Source organism: Stigmatopora nigra, chromosome 18, assembly GCF_051989575.1.
Source record: "Stigmatopora nigra isolate UIUO_SnigA chromosome 18, RoL_Snig_1.1, whole genome shotgun sequence".
NCBI lineage: Eukaryota > Metazoa > Chordata > Actinopteri > Syngnathiformes > Syngnathidae > Stigmatopora > Stigmatopora nigra.
In genome coordinates, this window is record NC_135525.1 from 5,155,305 (window position 1) to 5,177,480 (window position 22,176).

A 22,176-nucleotide genomic window follows, 5' to 3' on the forward strand; every position below is an offset into this window, starting at 1 on the left:
ATTTACTCATGACGTATAAACAACAACAAAAAGAATCTGTAACAAAAAAATAAAACCTCAAAAGAATTTCTCAAAAATCTTCATGAGTCAGTCTAACAAGATCTCCCTGATGCCAAAATTTCATAAAAAGTGCATTTTACTGCACCGAGCTAAATCTCACACAACAAAGTGGAAATGAAATGGCAGACTGTGATGTGGATCTTGTGACTTAATCTTTCATTCATAGATGGCCACATAGGCCCTTAATGTACAAAAATAGAACCATCACATCCACGCAACTGCCGGTGAAAGTTCAGGTAGTGTTTGCTATGTGAGTCAGGTTGTGATTGACCTGTGTGAAATTCAGGACAGTGTCGAGAAGGTGAGGGGCCAAAAGGGGCTTTTCGGACCCCGTGAATAAACAGAGGACAACAAGAACCACTTTGCAGTGGCCAACCCGTCCAGACATGTCTAACCGCAACCGACTGTAAAGAAGGAATCATCACGTTAACAGAACGAAGTCCCAAGTGGAAATTTGAACACAGAACTTGGCAGTGTCATTTAATAAGTGCACATCATATGCAGTTTTTGTATTTGAAGATTTTGCTCAAAATGAGTAGCTATAATGGAACACGTTTGCATGAACTATATTGGAACAATATGTTTAAACTTAAAATAAGAGTGATTTAATCACTGTAAACATTCAAATTCTGTCCTTTCAAATACTTTCATTTAAAAAATAATGTACAGTGGTACAAGTTAAATCGGTTCCATAAGCACGCTTGTAAACCAAACAAATAAATAAGACCATTAAAAAAAATTACGACAAAATTTGGAATGTCTTTTTAAAAATTAAAAAAATGTAATTGTTGGCCGCCATTGACCGCGATAGGCATCCAATAAATTTGGACTAAAATTAACACCAAAAATGATTGCTATCTTGAGCTTTTTAGAAATATTATTAATGGTTACTATCTGCTACCTGTGATTCGGATTAGAGCCGAAATGAGTAAAACGAGATCGTTTTTATAAAAAACTTACTTAAAAAATCCAGTTCAAAACAATTTGAAATAATCCAAAAAACATAAAATATGGGAAAAACTTATAAATGGACAGGTATGTATGTAATCTTCTTAACAAAACAGCACACTGGAGTATAAGTCGCGGGGTTTAAAGTGACTTGTATCCTGAAAATGACAGTATTTTATGTACATTTTTCTGGCCTCTTCTACTGAGGCTATTTAAAATGTCAATCAAAAGTTTTTTGTGTATTTTATGCAATGTATACTACAAGTTTCAAGTTGAAATGTATGCCCGTCGCCATCAATGGCAGCCAACGAGTTACACAATCCGAAAAAATAGCTACAAGACAGTCTCCAGTTCTTTCACCGATAAGGACGAGTCTGGATCGGCTTCACCGGGAAAGTCCGGAGGAGAACTCGTAGTTTCGTCATGTTTTTTAGCACCCCTGACGTTTCTCGCAAAGACGCCGCCGTTGCCGCACTCGCCGGTCACGTACCTTGGTAGACCGCTCTGTAAGTGGAAAGGGGTGGGGCGAGGAACCCTGAGCCCCGCCCCTCCATTGGTGAGAGGAAACGCCCGGTGGTTGGTGGCGGAAGTGCAGATGCTGTGAGTGGTGGTGGCATGGGACATCATGCCGCCATAGTAACAGCTGCCGCCACCGTTGCTGCTGGTGATTCTGGCTTTTTGTTTAAGGTCCAACGCCAAGCTCCGCCTTAGCCACGCCTTCTTGACCTCTGCTTGTACCTGTTGCAATCAAAGTCTTAACATTATTTGAAATCATTGGCTACTAGTTGTTTGTTTCTATATCAAACATTGAAAAATAAAGGTAAAAAATGTCAAGAAAAATAAAAATTAAATCTAAACTTGAGCATCTTTACAATTACCTCGCCATTGCAGAAGCAGTAGATGAACGCCACGAAAAATCCCTGAAACAAAAGACACGTTAATAGAAGCACTTTGTCCCCCAATTGGAGAAGAGACGGTCTTTTGCCTGACCTGCGAGGAGTTAAAGAACATCTCATAATGCATCTGCACTTGCCAAAGTAAGCCCGAAACTTCGGTGTAAGGCAAAGCCATGAAGACCATGTAGTGGACTCCAAATAAGGGCATGAGGACCAGAGTAGACTTGAGAAGTTTCCTGCAAGGTCCAAAAGTCATCCAAAAGTTATCTTTCCTAAAAAAGCTCAATGAACTCACATTGTGATTTTGTCAGTTAGCCTTTATATGTTTCCCAATTAGATATGATTTTTCAAAACTATTTTTTACTTTTAAAAAAGGGACAAAAACTGTAAATATTCTCTTCATTCTCTAGACCCCAAACCGCCATCTTGACACTAGTTGTGGCATATTCACTTACCGGTATTGTTGCCGAGGATCCAGTTTTCCAGTCTTGGTTTCCCATAACTTGGATGCCAAAACCCGAATGATGTTGACAAAAAGCAGGAAATTCACCTGCGAATTAAACATTATTAAAAACAACATACCACAACAACCAACCAGTTCAAACTTGTTCCTTACCACAATAGCTGCCAGAATGGGAACTTGATAAATCCACTTGAGGTTACCGGCACTAATGTCCCAGCATCTACAAACAAAAAAAAACCAATCACCAAGTTACCTCCAGTTCTAGCCCAATTCCCATCAAGGCTGACGACCACTCACTGCGTATCGGCAAGAGAGGCTCGCACGCTGACCCAAATGGACACAAACAAAGCAGGAACACCTGAAAATGGAGTACAATCGCTAGTGGTCGCTCACGTTTTTCAATTTTCACTTATCTTACCCCAGCCGATGACGGTAAGCGCCCACAAGTAGTTTTTGTCGGACAGGAAGGCCATGAAGATGAGACTATGGAGATAAAGGCCCTCCACTAGGATCCAGTAATGATTGGTCGCCAGGAAATAGAGGAAAAATGTGACGGCGGCTTTGCAACCAGCCTGGGAGAAAAACACAAATGCAGGTGATGCTAAAATACGCTCATGTTTTTGGAGGTTTTTATTTTACCATGTGCTGTTTGGGTCCAGCCAGGTCGGATTCGGGAGTGGGAGAATCGGACGAAAATGAGTAGAGGACGGCGTCCTTGACGAAGATGCTGACCGCTCGACAGATGAAGGAGGTGAAGAGGTGCACGTGGATGTAGTTGCGAGTACAGTGGAGGCGCCTGGAAAACATTCACATCATTACATTGTGAGGTAGCATGCGCATTTTAGAATGTCAAACTTTTCTACAGGTGAAGTTTAACATTTTCAAATATGACTTTCATCAAGTTAAAAGGTATCTATACATGTACATCTATGTGTATGTATGTATATGTATGGAACAGACATTCATCATTTATGTTAGAATGTTGAATGTATCATTTGGAATATATGTATATATATGTATAGTGTATACTATGCATTGTAGCATAGCATAGAATACAGCAAATAACATGATAAATATAATAGAGTGATATTGGAGAGAATGGTTTTAGTATTACTTGAAGTAGCAGAGGATGAAAACGGCCACCAGGAGCGACGCCAGCGAGATGGAGTATCCCACCGTGTACATCAGGTGCAGGCGCTCAAACACCTTCTACGGCACAAATTCAAAACAGTCAATCACAGAAAATATATTCTTGTTCATTTTTAAAATTCAAATTAACAAAGGAAAACTATGTCAATCTTGTCTTTAGACTAAAGAGTAGTTGTATAGGTATATACACACACACACATATATATATATATATATATATATATATATATATATATATATATATATATATATATATATATATATATATATATATATATATATATATATATATATATATATATATATATATATATATATATATATATATATATATATATATATATATGTATGTATATGTATGTATATATGTGTATGTGTGTATGTGTATATGTATGTATATATGTGTATATGTGTATGTGTATATGTATGTATATATATGTGTATGTGTGTATGTGTATATATATATATATATATATAAATATATATATAAATATATATATATATATATATATATATATATATATATATATATATATATATATATATATATATATATATATATATATATATATATATATATATATATATATATATATATATATATATATATATATATATATATATATATATATATACATGATTAACTGTTTGAAATGCAAAAAAATGTAATAAATATATGCGACATTGTAAAAAAAAATAATTTAAAAAAAGTATTAAAAAAAATATGATGAAAATGCCAGCCAGGAAGTTTTCCCATCACTCACCTCTTCATGCGTGCGATAATCATGCGACAAGTAGGCTGTGCATTCGCTGTAGTTGGCCCAGGTGCGGTTGACGGCGACCACCTGCTCCCAGCTACCCGTCGGATCGCAGCGCCGATACGCCATTCCTACCGACGTCGCACAGTTTTGTCATCTTCATTTGTCTTTACCGACCGCTCAACTGTATGCTCACCTCGGTGGTTGAAGTCGTAGATGTAATCAGGACACGGAACCGAGACCAACTGGGCGGAAGTGGCGCTTGGCCAGCAGATGATGCCGTCCCACTCGGGCATGCAGTCGCCATCTGCATGACATATTAACTCGATCAGTGCCATTGATGGTGACAGACGCCCAAAAATTCATCCCTAGTAGCATTTCAATTCATTTAGAGTGCAAGAGATGTTCATTAAACTCCCATTTGGAAAGAATTGGACGCCTATCGCCGTCAAAGCCAGCCAATGACCTTATATGATTGACCTTGGCCCTGATGCTGTTCGCTTCATGGCCAGTGGGGGCAGTGAAATTTCAAAAAGAAGCATGGACTGGAACATAAAATAGTAGATGATGTATTTTGTTGATGGAAATTATTTTTGTCAGATCATGCCAATAAGTGAGAAAATATTCATTATTAATTATGGAAAAATAAATAAATAAATAAATAAAAAAACAGAATGGCTATAGTAATTCCACTAACTTCAAAATGTGATTTGCTTGTAATTCAATGTAATTTGAACAATGAATTACTACATCTTTTAAAAAAAGTAGTAGTATTTGATTCAATTTATTGATTTACAAAAAACACTTCCACTAATTCTATTTTTTTACAATTAAATGGGAAAAAGTGATAATTCTATTTTGAATACGTTATATTTAAATTGCAAATATGAGTGATCGCTGCCAACCCTCCCAGTAACAACTGATTGGACGACATGAATGGCACCCAATAATTCATTAAAAACCCTGGAATTGTTAATCAACTGACGATGATTGGCGTACAATCATCTGGCGTCCAGTCATCTTTGTGGATTAATATGACTATCAATCCGCTAATTTGCTGCCGACCCTCCCACTTCAACCAGAGTGGAGGTCTATTGCCCTCACCGGCAGCCAATGAGTAACTAGGTAGCATTTTTTGGGGGGTTTGACCTTTTCTGTGGCCTTGACAATTTGTCTAATGAATCTCTGGGAAGGATCTTTCATCTCATTTGCATTTGCGTCAGCAAATTGCGGCCTTTGTGTAAAAGGCTCATCTCATAAGGCGGCTTTAAAGTGCCTCCGCCACAGTAATAGCGCATGTCAGGTTTCCAAATCCATCATGAAAGCAATAAATGCAACCTCGCAGGAGCGCCATTTGCGATTGAATGCTTTTCTCGCAATTGGCGTGAGCGCCCATCAGCACGAAGATCTGCTCATCACGCGTGATGACATCGTCAGAGTCCACCTAGGAACAAAAAAAATGAAAATTGGGTGATTTTTTTTCGACTTGAAATGGAAATTCTGCAGACAAATAATATATTTTCCTTATATGTCATGTGTTTAAAAAGAACAAAAAAAGTAAATAGTAAATGTTTTGTTTCAATTTCATTAATTTAAAAAGACAAACAAATGAAATAGTATATACAATTTTTTTCAATTTCCTACATTTAAAATAAGGAAATACTAATTATTTTTTCAATTTCATTCATTAAAAATAAAACTAAAAAATGAAATAGTAAATATTTTTTTTGCAATTTCTTAAATTAAAAAAGAACTAAATGAAATAGTAAATATTTTTATGCAATTTCATAAATAAATAAAAAAAACTAAATGAAAGTATTTTTTTTCAATGCCATAAATTAAATTTTAAAAAAGAAATGAAATAGTACATATGTTTTTTTCCCAATTTCATAAATAAAAAATAAACACAGAAATGAAATAGTAGATTTTATTTCAATTTTATAAAAAAAATGAAATAATAAATATATTTTTTGTTCAATTTTATTGATTAAAAAAACATCAACAACACCAACAACAAAGGCTACCCTTCCTTACACACTACACCGCCATGACAGACATAAACGTCTTTTTTTTTTGTTGCCAAACTAGGGCTATCCGTCAAATCCGGCGAATTTCTTCGCCGCCTCAAGGTGTCGCGAAATAGTTGCGTCGGGACGCGGTATCTCATAAAGGCACGCCAACCGCTTTGCTTCCCGCCGGAATGCTAAGCGCGCGACCAGTCCAACCTTTCTTCAACTTTTCAGGCGGCGGCGGCGCTTATTTTGTCTCTAAATATCAACGCGGCGTGTTCAAACAAGGGATCCGACGCGGTTGGACGTCACTGCCGCGCAAAAGGAAAACGCAAACTGAGCCCAAAAGTAACAGTTCAGGATGGCTTCCGCTCAATGGCTGGAATGTGGACCAATCGACAGCTATAAGACAGAAAGGTTGAGAAATAGGGGGGCAGTTATGAGTCCCAAGTGGGGCCTCATACTGGAAGTACTGCTGGATTTCCAGGATGGTCGATGGGGGGTCCAAACTTTTTCTCCGAGGGTCACATGGAAGACAAATTAGAGGATGGAAAGGCCATGTTGTAGTTGTTGGTGGAATTTTAACACTTTTACTTTGTGATTTTGTCTTTTGTTTTTTAAGCAGGGAAAAGAAAAGATATTTTGAAAGAATTTTTTGCAACTATTTTCCCATATTTAAATTTTTTTTAGCCAAGTATATGTTTTTTAGGGTCAAAGAAACAGATGCAGTAAGCAAAAGCCACTTTTTTTGTATTACCGCATTTTTTTAGCAAAAAAATATATATAGAGACAACTTTTTGACAAACATTTTTGATGGATGCTAATTACTTTTGAGTTCTTGTTGCTGATTTTAATATATAATGTTCTTATTTTCTGTGGGTTGAATAAAAAGATCCATGTGCAGATGCAAAAACACTGGTTTGCCCCAAAATATTTGGGATGCAAAGGCCACTTTTTATCGCAAAAAGTCACCAAAATTGTATTTCTTTTTCAGCCCCACCAAAAAAGCCAATTTATTTTTGTATCCCACCCTTCGCTCAACTGTTATTATTCCCATTAGCTTTTGACTCGCTGGCGGTGCTACATGTCCAATTCTTTTGTAGTGGGAGGTTGGCAGCAAATCGGGTCGGGTCGGTGGGAGGCTGCACTTTGGTCAGAAGATGAACAAATGTTACCATTTTGCTGCCAGCCCTCCCACTTCAAAAGGATTGGACTGCTACTAGCATTCCAGTAGGGTGATTGAATGACTGTCACGGCACTAAAAGAGTTCAGAACTCATTTTCAGGCTGAGCGAGCAGATGAGCGCAGACGTGAACTTTCGGAGGGGTCAAAGGTCACCGTGCTGTCGGCGTTTGATTGAAAGCAGCAACAAAGATTGGCGTCGCAATGAATGTTCATATTCCACAGCTGTTGCCATCCAGTCCAACAGGATTGGGCGTCCGTCAATGTCAAAGGCAGACAAGGAATAAATTACACTTATTCTGGTCAGTGTTTATAAAGTGTCCTTATGTACTCATTTGTTTTGTCAACACTTTTTCAAATGTTTGTTTTCAAAAACATTTAATTTAAAAAAAATCTTATTTATTTTTCACTATTTAAAATGTCTATATTTTTTTATTTTACATTTTAAGAAATAGGAATTACTCGGTGCATTTAAAAAAATATTTAGGTTTTAATTTATTTATAAAAAGATGTATTTTAGATTTTTTAAATGGACATTCCAAAGCATTTGAGTTAAAAAAATATTATTTGGTCATTTGTTCGAATTTGTTTGTATGAATAGTAATAAGAAGTAAATATTGTTTTTATGTATAGTAAATGCATAGTATTAAAGTATAAATACACAATTTGAATTGAAATAGTGTATATATATAGGGTAATGTATAAGTTGTGTTTTAGAAAATATTTATAAAAACACAAAACTAGATTTTAGTCATTAATTTGGCATTTTTTTCTTATTTTTTGTACATTTTACTCAAAAATAAAAAGGGAAATATTTTTACACTAATTCATTTTTCAAAATGTTGAAGTATTGAACATTTGTAATTAAAAACTAAATTCCTGAATATTTTCTCATTCATTGATCACATTTTAAGTGTTTATTATTACTCTTTAAATTATTCTTATGGAATGTAAAAATCAAAACAGAAATTGTGTATACATCTTGGACATACAATGGCCACCATGTTTCCTCGAGGGGTAAAGAAATAGTTCACACATCTTTGGGACATTTTTCATATTTGGCCTAACGTTGGGAGTGGTATTTTTACATTAATATGCTACAGGGAGACAATATTTGATGAAAAACTCATTTTACAAGAGGCTGAAATTCCAATTCCAAAAATTATCTGTTAAAAATCTGTTTTCTTCTTTCAAACCGTCATGAACGAGACCATACTGCCTTTGACTACAATAGACCTCAAATTTAGATTAGGAGTGCCCAAAGGAAAGACTTATTTATTTTCCTGAATTTGTTTTGATTTAAAAGTGGCAAAAATTTGAAAAACAACATCAAGAGATATTTAGAATTAACTTTTTAAATGCCATTGATGGGGATAAACATCAAATCCATTTTGTCTGGGAGGGTCATTCAACCCTCGCAATCACAACAGATTACTTGTCAACGGCATCCATTGAAGTTTTTCTTTTTAATAGAAATTATTGTTATTATAGGACTTTCTTAGAAATTAAAAATACTGTCATTGGAAATGAGAAGAAACTCACCAGTGCAGTTCCAGTTTGGAAACTGTGAAGAAACAGAAAAAACACTAATCCTCGTCCGGAAGACATCACGTCCTCAACAGTGTCAAATTGGATCATTTGGCATTCCAAACTTCATGTCCGCTCATCTTGAAATGTTTTTTTTCCCTGTGCCATGGCTAAAAAGACAAATAATAATAATAATAATAATAACTAATAAATCACAGTTGCTACAGTTTGATGGTTGGGATTGTGATATTGCTGTGCATGGCTCAATGGACACAATGAGAAAGAGAAAGTGGAGAAGGACAAACATGCTACCTTGTAGGGAGGAGAAAAAGAGAGAGAGAGAAACACATCTCTTCCTCCGCCTCCTATTTTGAAGGGATTTCATATTCCAAACACAAAGAGACCATTTTTTTTTTTTTTTTGCCTGCAATGAAAAATGAAAATAAATGAGGATAAGTATACCACTGTACCAGAGTACAACAGTCATGGAAAAGGTTAAGCTCATCTGAATCTTAACACTTTTCTCCCCAAAAAAATACTTTGACATTTGACACCCTAATATCCAAAAAAACTGTATACTTATTTATTATAGGGGATTCTTATATAGTATTTTAATATTGTTTTGATGTGTTTTTGCTTCTGCTTGCCCAACCTTCTTAATAAAACAGGTAGAATAAATAAATATATCATAATACTAATTGTAAAATAACAGTACAATTGAATATGAACCAACTGAACAACATTTATGAATGAATTTATGAAAAGCCATTCATCATCCATTGACTTAGTGTTATTATCTTAATTTACTAAATTCCGGAGGTCAGTGAATGCGTTCTGTTGATCAGTGTCGTCTGATTGGCAGAAAACTAGGAAGTACTAAGTACTTATATTTGTCATGGGGATATGAATAAAATTGTAATCTGTATTTCTCGTTAAGACCTTATTACGTTCGAGACATTTTTAACTGTATTGCAAAAAAGGCACTCAAAATACGCATTTACGATCGTATTTATTTCACTGAATCATTTTTTGAAATATCGCATTGATGGACCGAGTGGCCGAGCCCACGCTGATTAGTGGAGAACACGAAAGTGGGCGTGAATTGCTTGCTGAATAAAATAAAGTTCCGTGTTTCCTGACCTGGCTTAGTTTTAATTCAACATAAAATCAAGACATATTTCCTTTAATTTCTAAAAATACGTTTTAGCAAAATTTAAACATAAATTTAACATTGTGTGAGTGTAACAGTGCCCTCCCTAACACGTCACGACAACCACCCGGAAGAAACAAGCTAATAACAAGGACGTTTTTCTCGTGCACGTTCTCTCTTGCCCAACTTGCAAATAATAGAAAGCAAAGCAGCGCTTTATTAGTCAACTCTAGTGGAAAGTTAAGCAGAGTGAAACTCACCGCCATTTTGGGGCAAAATGTGACTAGCTGACAAACGTGCCAGTTTGTTGTGTTGAAGGACATGGCGGGGACTGTTGTGTTCGGGGTCCTTCGGAACTTGCGACCCATTGGGTGGCTTTGGACTCATCCTTCCGTCCGGACAGTGCACCTGAGCCCCGCTTTGTGCGCCGGTCACAATAAATGGTCCAAAGTGAGGCATATTAAAGGACCTAAAGATGAAGCGAAGGGAAGAATGATAGCAAAGTTTGGCTTAATGATTAAGTTAGCTGTGAAAGGTGAGCACATTCATTCGTTCATTCTTTGTACCGCTTATCCTTACACATTCAACTAAGTTATTAATGTGTGTATTTCTAATCTTACCTGAGGATTTTGTTTGCAGAGGGTGGACCCAATCCTGATATGAACGTCAATTTAGCTCAGCTGTTGGAGCAGTGCAAGAACAAAAACATACCAAAGGCATCTATTGAAACTGCAATCAAGAACGCGGTGCGTTCAAGTGAATTGTTTTTTCCAACTTTCAAATATAATTTACTCTTTAGTTGCCATTTGTCTATTCCCCTCAATTACAGCTAAATAATTAACAGCAACAGCACATACACTGTACCTGGATGGACAGCAAAATTCTGAAATATATTCTATTCACAGGAAAAGGCTAAACCTGCAACTCAGCACACCCTGGAAGCTCGCGGACCAGGTGGATGCATTCTCCTGATTGAAGTTCTGACCGAAAACAGCACACGCACCCAAAACGACATTCGACGTATTCTCACTAAAAACGGGTAAGTCGCCCTTCTTTTATGGCTTATTTCCATTTTCACTCACCGTGGCACCATACCTGTACACAGGGGGGCAATCTCGGACGGCGCCCGCTATCACTTCACCAAACGGGGTGTGGTGGCAGTGCCTGGTCACGGTGTGACGTCAGAGCGAGCGCTGGAGTTGGCCATCGAGGCCGGAGCAGAGGATGTGCGGGAAACGGAGGATGAGGATGAAGACGAGGCACCACTCCTGCAGGTAGTACCCAAACAAATAAATGTACAAATACTTTGTTATTGTTTAGAATGGGGTTGGCTCTCTTCATTTTTCCTCTTGGAGGAATATATTATCATCTACATCAGTGATTTTCAAACTTTTTTTGGCCACCGCCCCCTTCACCGCCGGGCCAAAATGCCAACGCCCCCCTCTTTACCCCTTTCCAACGAACGCTAGAACGACTATATTGCTAAATGTCACAAGAATTGGTTGATTCTTCAATCACAAACAGTTTGAAGACTAAAAAAAACAATTTTAATAAACAAAAATGGTTATCATTTATTCTTCACCTCGAATCATAAAAATTGATAGCTGATGCATTAAGCCGGTCGCTGTGCGCATACGTCTGTGGTTAAGCGTTGCCGGCGCGCTATTGTGTGCTCCTCTGCGGCTGACTGGATGGTGGTGGTTTCCCCAGTCGCCTGCATCGACGATAAACTCGCGACAATTAGTGATATACGGTATATGCGCGCTGCTCGTGAGCGCTCGAGCAGACAACGTTTCTTGTTTCAATAAAGCTTGTTTTTTGTCGACTTTTTATTACAGACAATCAATTTTTCCGGTCTTTCTACAAACACCAACGTCACATTTTACTGTAATTGCTCCATCGCCCCCTTCACTATTTCAACGCCCCCCATTCGCCTATTTATTCGTCAGCGCCCCCCTGAAAGTTCACACCACCCCCCGGGGGGCGGTACCGCCCACTTTGAAAACCACTGATCTACATGGTTTAGTATAGTGAAGTTGTTGTTTTTTTAAAATAATTCATAATTTTATTATGTTTTTTTTCTGGAGAAATCTGTTTTGCAAAGTTGAGAGGTCAAATAGTGATGAGTGGGATGAGAACTTGATGAAAATAATAATTTGTACATTGGTGGGGAGCTTTTCTTGGTAAACACTGCCCTCTAGTGGTCTTGTTATGGAAAGTGCAACCACCAACCCAATTTTAATGGATTCTTTTTCAGTTTATCTGTGACGTCGCAAATGTGAGGAATGTACGAGCGTCCCTGGAGGACCTGGGGATCAAAGTGACGTCATCTGGTTCCGAGTTCTTCCCCAACTCACTTTCGCCGCTGGAGCAGGGGCAGCTGGAGGCGGCTTCGTCGCTCATCCAGGCCCTCGGTGACTGTCCGGATGTGGTTCGTGTCTGGGATAACATTCAAGTTCAGAGTTGAGAGGCTCTGTGGACAATTATGGACAAGACAGTGCAACCAATGACATCGGGTGAACTGACACATACCTCAAAATGTGCCATGTTTGCAGTTTTATTTTAAAAATGAATAAATCTGACAACCATGTGTGTTTTTTAAATAAATGTATCCCTTTATAAGACATTTATTTAATTCACTGATGATTCGAGAGAACTAAAATCACCTTCAGTTTCGTGCAGGTCGTCTTTTTATGCGCATATAAGCCGTACCTTTGATTCAGTCATAATTTTTTGAGTATGAGAGAAAATACGGTTACTGACTGTAGTCATCAATAAATCGATCACTTGATATTGTTTGGCTATTGGATCTCATGTGGTTTTGTTTACTTTTAGGCCAGTGTTAGATGTCCAATCCATTTTCAGTGGTGAGTTTACATTGATGCAACATCAATGGCAGTGTAAAGCATCACTGCATAAAATATGGAGCAACAAATCGAGAAGGCCATGTAATCTGTTAAGAGGGGAAGTCTGTCATGACGTAACGAGGCCCCCCGGCATCATTTCTGTGTTTACCAATGAAAACCATTGATTTTTCTTCCAACGTGGCATCGATCGCTTTTCCGTCGTCGACAAAAACACGCGATCTCGGGCCACCAGGCAAAGAACTCGTCAGAGTGGAGATTCCCACATTCGGATCCGCGATTTAAACTTCTTGTGGAGGAATCAGGGACGAAAAGAGTACCGGTCCTTCTGTAGATGTCCGACTTGGACCCGATGAAACGTGGAGGAGCTGAATGCCGGTCTGCTCCGGTTGCCGGGATGGAGCTTCTCAGTCCTTCCAAGATGAAGGATCGCTCTCAGAACGTCACAGAGAAAGTCACTCAGGTGCGGTGGAATTTTTGAAAGAAAACTACTTTATTGGTACTAATTTGAGCAATGTTCTATCAACCTTAATTTTGATGTATTATTGTGCAAGTTAGAACTATTCCAACCTTTAATTCAGGTAAAAATGTAACTAGCAGCATCCTGATAATGTTCTATCTGCTTTGTAAAATGTGAATATAAGAAAAATAATAATAATAATCGGTAAAAAAAAACAATTTGACACACTATATATCATTTTATATGACTATATCACAATGCCACAATATATTATAATACAGTTTGAGTGTTTTAGTGAAAAAAAGTTCTATAGTTTATGACAGCTGCCCCATTCATTTTATTTTTTAAATTGATGTAAAATTCACCTGACACTCATGTTAAATGAATCAAGTAGTAGTCCTACAAAATAAAACTATCCAACATATTTGTTTTTTAAATATAAAGAACTATTCACTTACTCATTCTAGTGACTCATTATTTTGACTTTTAATACTCTGGTAAATTAAATTAGTAATAACCTCATGAATATTGATATTGTGTTGTCTCTTGTATGTTGTTATTTTCAATTGTCTTGCATGCATTACTCCCAATTGGGTCCCTAATTTCTCCAACTTCAGGTTCTGTCCCTGGAATCCGACGTCCTTCCAGAACATAAACTCCAAGTCCCGAAAACCACATGGTGGATCTTGCTCCATTACAGCCCCTTCAAGGCCTTCTGGGACTGGATCATCCTCCTCCTAGTCCTCTACACGGCGGTCTTCACGCCATACTCCGCCACCTTCCTACTGGACGAACACAACGACGCGCGTCGTAGGACCTGCGGCTATACTTGCGACCCACTCAACGTTGCAGACCTGATGGTGGACGTTCTGTTCATCGTTGACATCGTCATCAACCTCCGCACTACTTACGTGGACCGCAATGACGAGGTGGTGACGCAGCCTGGCAGGATCGCCAAGCACTACCTCAAAGGCTGGTTCCCAATCGACCTATTTGCCGCTATTCCTTTCGACCTTCTTATTTTCAGATCTGGCTCAGATGAGGTAAGCGCATCATCGTCCCGGGATTCCTCGATCCTTCCCAATCCCCGCAATTTACTCCCCCATTTCCCGCAGATGGCCACCCTGACAAGCCTCCTGAAAACAGCTCGCTTGCTCCGCCTAGTCCGTGTAGCCAGAAAGCTGGACCGCTATTCCGAATATGGAGCCGCCGTCCTCTTCCTGCTTATGTGCACCTTCGTGCTCATTGCCCATTGGCTGGCTTGCATTTGGTACGCCATTGGCTTCGTGGAGAGGCCTTACACGGAAACTGGCTGGCTGGACAACCTGGCCGAGCAACTGGGCAAGACCTATGACGAAAACAACTCCAGCTCCGGTCCATCCGTCAAAGACAAATACGTGACCGCTCTATACTTCACCTTGAGTAGCCTCACCAGCGTCGGGTTTGGGAACGTCTCCCCCAACACCAACTCGGAGAAGATCTTCTCCATCTGCGTCATGGTCATTGGCTGTGAGTAAATCAATATAAAACCAGATTGCCGATCATACCCTGAGCTCCCCCCGCCTTCTTTCCAGCTCTTATGTATGCCAGCATCTTCGGTAACGTGTCGGCCATCATTCAGCGTCTCTACTCGGGGACCACTCGTTACCATACGCAGATGCTACGGGTCAAAGAGTTCATTCGCTTTCACCAGATTCCTGTCAATCTGCGCAATCGACTGGAGGAATACTTTCAACATGCCTGGTCCTACACAAACGGCATTGATATGAATGCTGTGAGTATAGTGCTACTACTTGCAGTAGCACAACACACAATCCCTTCTGTGTAATAACTTCGGGTGAGGTAATATGAAAAGACGTTTGGCAGTGATCTGCCTCTTACTGGCTGACTGAAGGTAAGTGAAAGACAGTGAGAGGTAAGTGATCTGCTCGGGGGGTGATGCGATGTATCCAAAACGGCAGAATGCCAAATTATGAGTCTGAATTTATCACTTATTTGGGTCTTTTGCTGAGAAAATGCACCTTATGGAGAAGTACTACCAATTTCGTCATACGCAGTTTCTTGGTATGATGACAAGTAGGCTTTTGTTGTTGATGATGACAACAAAGCCTATGTCCGGTTATTATTGTTATCATTATTATTAGCACAACGCTCACCATTTGAGGGATCTGATGGTTGTCTCTCTTCCAAAAAAACAGGTTTTAAAGGGTTTTCCCGAGTCTCTGCAAGCGGACATCTGTCTGCACTTGAACAGATCTCTACTGCAAACGTGCAAGGCCTTCCGTGGGGGCAGCCAGGCCTGCATGAGGGTCTTAACCATGAGGTTCAAGACAGTTCATGCACCTCCAGGTGATACCCTCATCCACTGTGGCGACATTCTAGATTCGCTCTTCTTCATTTCGAGGGGTTCAATTCAAATCATCAGGGACGACGTGGTAATTGCCATATTAGGTACGTGAATGGTCGCCATGCACGACACTAAGTAGGTTGGACTAAATATTTGGAGAACTGAACTGTTCTAGAGAAGAATGATATCTTTGGGGAGCCGATTCACCTTTACGAGGAACCCGGGACGTCCAACTCAGATGTGCTCACCATCACTTATTGCGATTTACACCGGATTCGGAGGGACGACCTTCTGGAGGTTCTGGATCTGTACCCTGGCTTTGCAGACAACTTTTGGCGGAATCTGGACTTGGCATTTGACCTCAGAGATGTGAGTTTGCAAATATTGGAGCACTCAAAACGTCAATTCATGACAACTTTTTTAGGCGGAGCGAGTCGCGGTCGTATCAACTGATGAGTCAGGTGACGACTGCGATTGCCACCACAGACATTTTGTAAACTCTCTAGACTGCAGAATCAGACCAGGTAAACAGTTTGTATTCCTTTCAACTTGACCATAAAACATGAATATTTCTTTGTTTCAAAATAGATGGAAAGGACCATCACAAAGACTCGTACCCTTTTCATTGCGTCCCCCCTCATTCCCGTTGGGAGGATCGCTGTAGCTGCGGTTCACTGTATTCACAGTCCAGCGAGGACGCCGCAAAACCTCTCCAACAAGGCGCCAAAGTAGACTTGTATCCCTCTGAAGAAGCAAAACGAGAATACTCCGCCCCTGATGTGCAATTAGTAGCTCCAAGTGGTGCTTCAGTGGAAAGGGAAACAACGCTGGACCGGAATCATCACGGTACGATTGTCCTGAATCCTAAAACTCAAGACCTGCTATCTCAAAACACCACCAAAATAATCCCTTTCATTGTTTTGTTTCTAAAATTCCCAGCTCCATCTTTAAATGTCCCAGAAATGCTTCATTACTGGACCGATCGGCAACCTCAACAGTTCTCCAGTCGAGCCTGGCGATCATCTTCAGTCCGCAATTCGTACCACCCGCCACCATTTGCAGAGGAACGCCCAAGTGAACTCGAGTCTCGATTGGAAGTTTTACATTCCCAGCTTAACAGGTAAGTTTAATCAGCATTTAAAGTCGATGGATCATCAATCGACGACCTGTTTACTCTCCAGATTGGAGACCCGTATGACCGCTGACATTAACGTCATCCTGCAGCTTCTCCAAAGACAGATTGCTCCCGTCCCCCCAGCTTACAGTACCGTGTCTTCTCGGACACTCCTGACAGATTCGCCTAACCTGTATGGGGGCGGGGCATCTGTCTTGCATGCCATGTACCCCGTTGCTCCCACAAACATAGACAACCCAAGTCCTACAACGGTATAGTTAAGAACTACACTATCAATTCAGGTCTATATTTATATGGTCCATACATTCTCTTCTCTTTATGCATCTGTGTTATTCTAGACGTCTATCCGATCTGACAAAAAAAAACAGGAATCGGCTTCTGGCGACCTCTCCCAAGCGGGAAATCGTTCAAATATGGAACTGTCTACTCTCACGAACCCCGAGATGTGCCCCTCTCTCCGTTACCCCTCCCTGCCGGACAACCTGGATGCCACGACAGGACTGTTTGAGATCCAGAAGCACTTCTCAGACCCAAACCTGTCACCTAGCTTAGCTTAAACCAAGGATCTCAGACTCGGTTGGTTCGTGGGCCATTTTAGATATAGTAGTATTTAGATTTTTTTTTTAATAAATGGATTAAAAGAACTGGATCAAAATCCCTTAATATTCTGTTTTCTTATAGATCTAAAACGCTTTTTAATATATTTTTAGATTTTACAAAATGTTTTTTGAACTAAAAACACAGAAAAAATGGATTTTAAAAAGTCGGCACTCATGATTTACTTTCCCAGGCCACACAAAATGATGCGATGGGCCAGACTTGGCCCCCGAGCCGCCACTTTGACACACCAGAAAATCATTCTTTTCAGATATTTTACAATGTTTGTGTCAGTTTATGAAATAAAATGTAGACGTTAAATATTATGCCATCTTATTTCGATACTGGCATTAACACTTTCCAATGTCCCGAGTTCTGGACGATGGTATTGGATAAAGATCCAATTTAGCCTGAGGGATGTCAACGTTTATTGACCTGGTCAGTATATGCAATTTTATGTCCGGGCGTCCCAGATTTAAGCCCGGCGTTCGTCCCATCCTATATCTAATCAGATATTTTACTCTCATTCTCTTTAGTATGGCTTGCCAAATATATATATATATATATATATATATATATATATATATATATATATATATATATATATATATATATATATATATATATATATATATATATATATATATATATATATATATATATATATATATATATATATATATATATATATATATATATATATATATATATATATATATATATATATATATATATATATATATATATATATATATATATATATATATATATATATATATATATATATATATATATATATATATATATATATATATATATATATATATATATATATATATATATATATATATATATATATATATATATATATATATATATATATATATATATATACATGTACTACATATACATACATATATACATACATGTACTACATATACATGTACTACATATACATACATATATACATACATGTACTACATATACATATACATACATACATACATATACACATATATTCATAAATATATATACATACATATACTACATGTACATACATTTATATAAATATAAATACATTTGAGGTTGCTCTGACCAGTTAAGTGGAAAATATCCCAAATTAAATCGAAATCAAGCAGGCCATGCCATTTTAAACACATGACATGCTCACTCCTAACTCCTCTTTTCCATATATACGTGCTCACCCGAGCAAAAGCGGCCAGCAATTTGCAAGTTTTTATCGTTAAGCGTCAACCCCACAAAAAGTACAGCAAGTAACCAACCGAGCAGAAAGTTTTGCTATCTTTACTCCTTTGAGTATGGCCAACAATTCCTCCTCCTTCCAATCTTTGGAGAACATACTATTTATTGACATATGCGTCGGAAAGGAGTTTGGAATTTACATCTGGGGTATCTTTTCCATTGTTTGCTCCGCTGTGGGCCTTCCGGCAACTTTTGCCATCTTATGGGAGATGTACAAAACCTACAAAGACAGAACTCTTGTCAATTCCATCAATCTTTTCATATTGAACCTCTCCATCGTGGATGCCGGCTTCTTATTTACACTCCCAATGGCCGTTACCACCGTGTTTATATCCAACAACCGTTTGGTAAGTTCCCTAACCACGGCGCTGTACGCTTTGAACATATGTGGACGACCACTCATGATGGCGTGCATCTGTCTGGATTACTACGCGGCCGTGGTTTACCCCGTTTTCTACCGGAGGATGAAAAGCGTGACGCCCAGGGCGCTCGCCGTGGCCGCGGTCTGGACGCTAATCTTGGTCTCGGCCGGGGTTTACTACCACTACCAGTGGTTGTACTTTACCTTCTACTCCATCGTGTACTACATCGTCGGAATGGTGGTCATCGGAATCTGCGACGCCTTCATCTTGCGAGCGTTGGTGGCGCCGGCGAACGGCGGTAAAGGCGTCCACCCGCAGAAGAAGAAAGCCATTCAGATACTTACCAATAGTTTGGTGATGGTGGCTATTTCTTACCTACCGCCGACGCTTATGTTTACATTTGGACTTTTTTTGTTCTCCGATATGAAGCATTTTATATGCACTGTTGGAATTCCGGTGTCGCTGACTTCGACGTTGGGGTCCACCATTATGCCTTTGCTCTATTTAGGGAATATTGGGAAATTTGATTGGCTAAGGCTGAGATGTTGGAAGTGACAGGAATGGAGAATTTCAGATAGAAATGAAATGAAAAATGGAAGTGATTAATGCATTGGAAGGATGATTATTTTTAGTGGTTAAATAACCACTGATTATTTCTGTTATTTATTGTTTGTTGTACAGATGTCAGGGAATATTTACTGTCTTTTTGGGTGATTTTTTTAAAAATATATAAATTATGATGTAATCATTTAAAAAAAATGGACATTGATTGTTTTTTTCATTCAGTTTACCAACCGCTTATTCTCGTATATTTATTGAAATTACATTTAAATTTATACAAAGGGGTATTTTCACATATTTTGAAAAAAAGGTCAGGTAAAATAAAAACTGTAAAAAAACAGAGAATATTGACTGATGTTTCTTGCATTGATTGAAGAAATAAATTGAAAAAATCTAATATTCACCAACAGAAAATTCTTGATAATACAGAAAAGTATATATATATATAGATATATATATATATATATATGTATGTGTGTATATATGTGTGTATATATATGTGTGTATATATTTGTATGTGTGTATATATTTGTATGTATATATATATATATATATATATATATATATATATATATATATATATATATATATATATATATATATATATATATATATATATATATATATATATATATATATATATATATGTGTGTGTGTGTGTATATATGTATACACATACAGTACAATAAATGTGGTCTGCTCTTCAGCTCAACTCTAACCGCTTGTGTTAAAACTTTCAAATCAGATTGAAATGAAGCCACTCATGTCATTCTAAACACCTCCTTCCTTTCCATAAATACGTGCTTTCCCTCGGCAAACCAGCCAAGAATTTGCACATTGTTATTATTAAACATCAGCTGCGCCGAAGTAAAGCAAATATAAACGAGCAGAAACACTTTCGGCATTTTTGCTTCGTTGAGGATGGCCAACAATTCATCTGTCTTCACATCTTGGGGACACATGTCACTTATTGATGTATGCGTCGGCATGGAAACCGGGCTTTACATCTGGGGTATTTGTTCCATGATTTGCTGCGTCGTGGGATTTCCCGCCAGTGTTGCCATCTTCCGGTCACTTCCACTAATCTTTTTATCCTCAACCTCTCCATCATGGACGCCATCTTCTTATTTTCTCTACCAATGGCCATCGCCGGTGTGTTTAAATTCAACATAAGTTTGATTATATCTTTGAGCGACGCACTGTACGCTCTGAACCTGTGCGGACGACCGCTCATAATGGCGTGCATCTGTTTGGATTTCTACGTGGCCGTGGTTCATCCCATGTTTTACCGGAGGATGAAAAGCGTGACCCCCAGGGCGCTCGGGGTCGCCGCCGTCTGGACGGTGATCTTAATCACGGCTGGGTTTTACTTCCAATACCCGTGGTTGTACTTAACATATTTTTCCACCATTTACTACATCATCGCCATGGTGCTCATCTGTATTTTCGACGGTTTAATCTTGAGAGCGTTGGTGGCGTCGGTCAAAGGTCGCAAAGGCGTTCACCCACAGAAGAAGAAAGCCATTCATATTGTTACCAATAGTTTAGTCATGGTGGTTATATCGTACCTCCCGCCGACGGTGTTTTTTCTATTTGGATTGGGCTTTATGGCCGATAGGCGGAAATTTTTATGTGTTATTGGGGTTCCTATTGCTCTGACTTCAACGTTGGGGTCTGCCATCATGCCCGTGCTCTATTTGGGTAACATTGGGAAATTATATTGGTTTAGGGAGAGATGCTGTCAGTGGATGGGATGGAAAATTACAGATAGAACTGAAATAGAGTCATCCAGAAGAAACTCAAGTGGTGATTAATGTAGTGTTGCTACAAAAGATTATATTAATGGTTAAATAACCTCAGATTATGTGGGTCAGTTATGTGTGTGGATTATGTTACTTGAATTTAAACATATGTTTTAATGTACATCATCATCAGTAAGACTTTTGTTGTGGTTTTTCAGTTTGAAGATGTTTAAATTAGAACAAAAATGTAAAAATCAAGGGATTTCTGCTTTCTTTTTATTAAAAGAAAAAACTAAATTAATTAAGATTTATTATTTTCCTTTTAGTTTTTAGTTAAAAAACTACAAGTTGAATGCTATGTTAAAAGAATTAAATAACTGTTTTCCTGTTTTTGTTTATATATATGTGTATGTATTCATGTATACAGGTATATATATATATATATATATATATATATATATATATATATATATATATATATATATATATATATATATATATATATATATATATATATATATATATATATATATATATATATATATATATATATATATATATATATATATATATATATATATATATATATATATATATATATATATATATATATATATATATATATATATATATATATATATATATATATATATATACATACATATATATACATGCATATATATATATATATATATATATATAT

At 37.9% G+C, this 22,176-nt stretch overlaps 3 protein-coding genes across 4 annotated transcripts; 2 read left to right on the top strand and 1 right to left on the bottom strand.

Moving 5' to 3' along the window:
- Positions 1-529: 529 nt before the first annotated feature.
- Positions 530-9,413, bottom strand: pth3r (parathyroid hormone 3 receptor). 2 transcript variants are annotated; one of them, XM_077739065.1, is made up of 14 exons: positions 9,305-9,413; positions 9,008-9,162; positions 5,613-5,718; positions 4,471-4,581; positions 4,281-4,405; positions 3,482-3,573; positions 3,007-3,163; positions 2,786-2,939; positions 2,665-2,725; positions 2,521-2,587; positions 2,360-2,454; positions 1,999-2,140; positions 1,887-1,928; positions 530-1,746 (listed from the first exon to the last, which is right to left on the bottom strand). In XM_077739065.1, exons 2-14 carry the CDS (start codon positions 9,101-9,103, stop codon positions 1,342-1,344), a joined length of 1,653 nt encoding a protein of 550 aa, XP_077595191.1. In that variant the 5' UTR covers positions 9,104-9,162; positions 9,305-9,413; the 3' UTR covers positions 530-1,341. The 2 variants fall into 2 exon arrangements, with proteins under 2 accessions (XP_077595191.1, XP_077595190.1); XM_077739064.1 differs by having other exon boundaries at positions 3,482-3,576.
- An 841-nt stretch (positions 9,414-10,254) lies between these two features.
- taco1 (translational activator of mitochondrially encoded cytochrome c oxidase I) lies at positions 10,255-12,938 on the top strand. Its single transcript, XM_077739066.1, has 5 exons — positions 10,255-10,677; positions 10,782-10,888; positions 11,048-11,181; positions 11,248-11,416; positions 12,400-12,938. The coding sequence occupies exons 1-5, from the start codon at positions 10,464-10,466 to the stop codon at positions 12,607-12,609; spliced, it is 834 nt and encodes a 277-aa protein (XP_077595192.1). The 5' UTR covers positions 10,255-10,463; the 3' UTR covers positions 12,610-12,938.
- Positions 12,939-13,246: 308 nt separating this feature from the next.
- Positions 13,247-17,730, top strand: kcnh6b (potassium voltage-gated channel, subfamily H (eag-related), member 6b). The gene is made up of 11 exons (XM_077739067.1): positions 13,247-13,469; positions 14,084-14,509; positions 14,582-14,975; positions 15,041-15,240; positions 15,665-15,917; positions 15,989-16,182; positions 16,238-16,337; positions 16,402-16,659; positions 16,753-16,933; positions 16,995-17,199; positions 17,287-17,730. Exons 1-11 carry the CDS (start codon positions 13,341-13,343, stop codon positions 17,503-17,505), a joined length of 2,559 nt encoding a protein of 852 aa, XP_077595193.1. The 5' UTR covers positions 13,247-13,340; the 3' UTR covers positions 17,506-17,730.
- Positions 17,731-22,176: the final 4,446 nt, after the last annotated feature.

Coding starts and splice junctions, on each gene's coding strand:
- kcnh6b (XM_077739067.1), top strand. CDS start 13,341: ATGTCCGACTTGGACCCGATGAAACGTGGAGGAGCTGAATGCCGGTCT. Junction 14,510..14,581: donor TCAGATCTGGCTCAGATGAG/GTAAGCGCATCA, acceptor CATTTCCCGCAG/ATGGCCACCCTGACAAGCCT. Junction 15,918..15,988: donor CGTGGTAATTGCCATATTAG/GTACGTGAATGG, acceptor GAACTGTTCTAG/AGAAGAATGATATCTTTGGG.
- pth3r (XM_077739064.1), bottom strand. CDS start 9,103: ATGATCCAATTTGACACTGTTGAGGACGTGATGTCTTCCGGACGAGGA. Junction 3,577..4,280: donor ATTATCGCACGCATGAAGAG/GTGAGTGATGGG, acceptor TTTGTGCCGTAG/AAGGTGTTTGAGCGCCTGCA. Junction 2,588..2,664: donor GCCTCTCTTGCCGATACGCA/GTGAGTGGTCGT, acceptor TTTTGTTTGTAG/ATGCTGGGACATTAGTGCCG.
- taco1 (XM_077739066.1), top strand. CDS start 10,464: ATGGCGGGGACTGTTGTGTTCGGGGTCCTTCGGAACTTGCGACCCATT. Junction 10,678..10,781: donor GATTAAGTTAGCTGTGAAAG/GTGAGCACATTC, acceptor TTTTGTTTGCAG/AGGGTGGACCCAATCCTGAT. Junction 11,182..11,247: donor CGTATTCTCACTAAAAACGG/GTAAGTCGCCCT, acceptor ACCTGTACACAG/GGGGGCAATCTCGGACGGCG.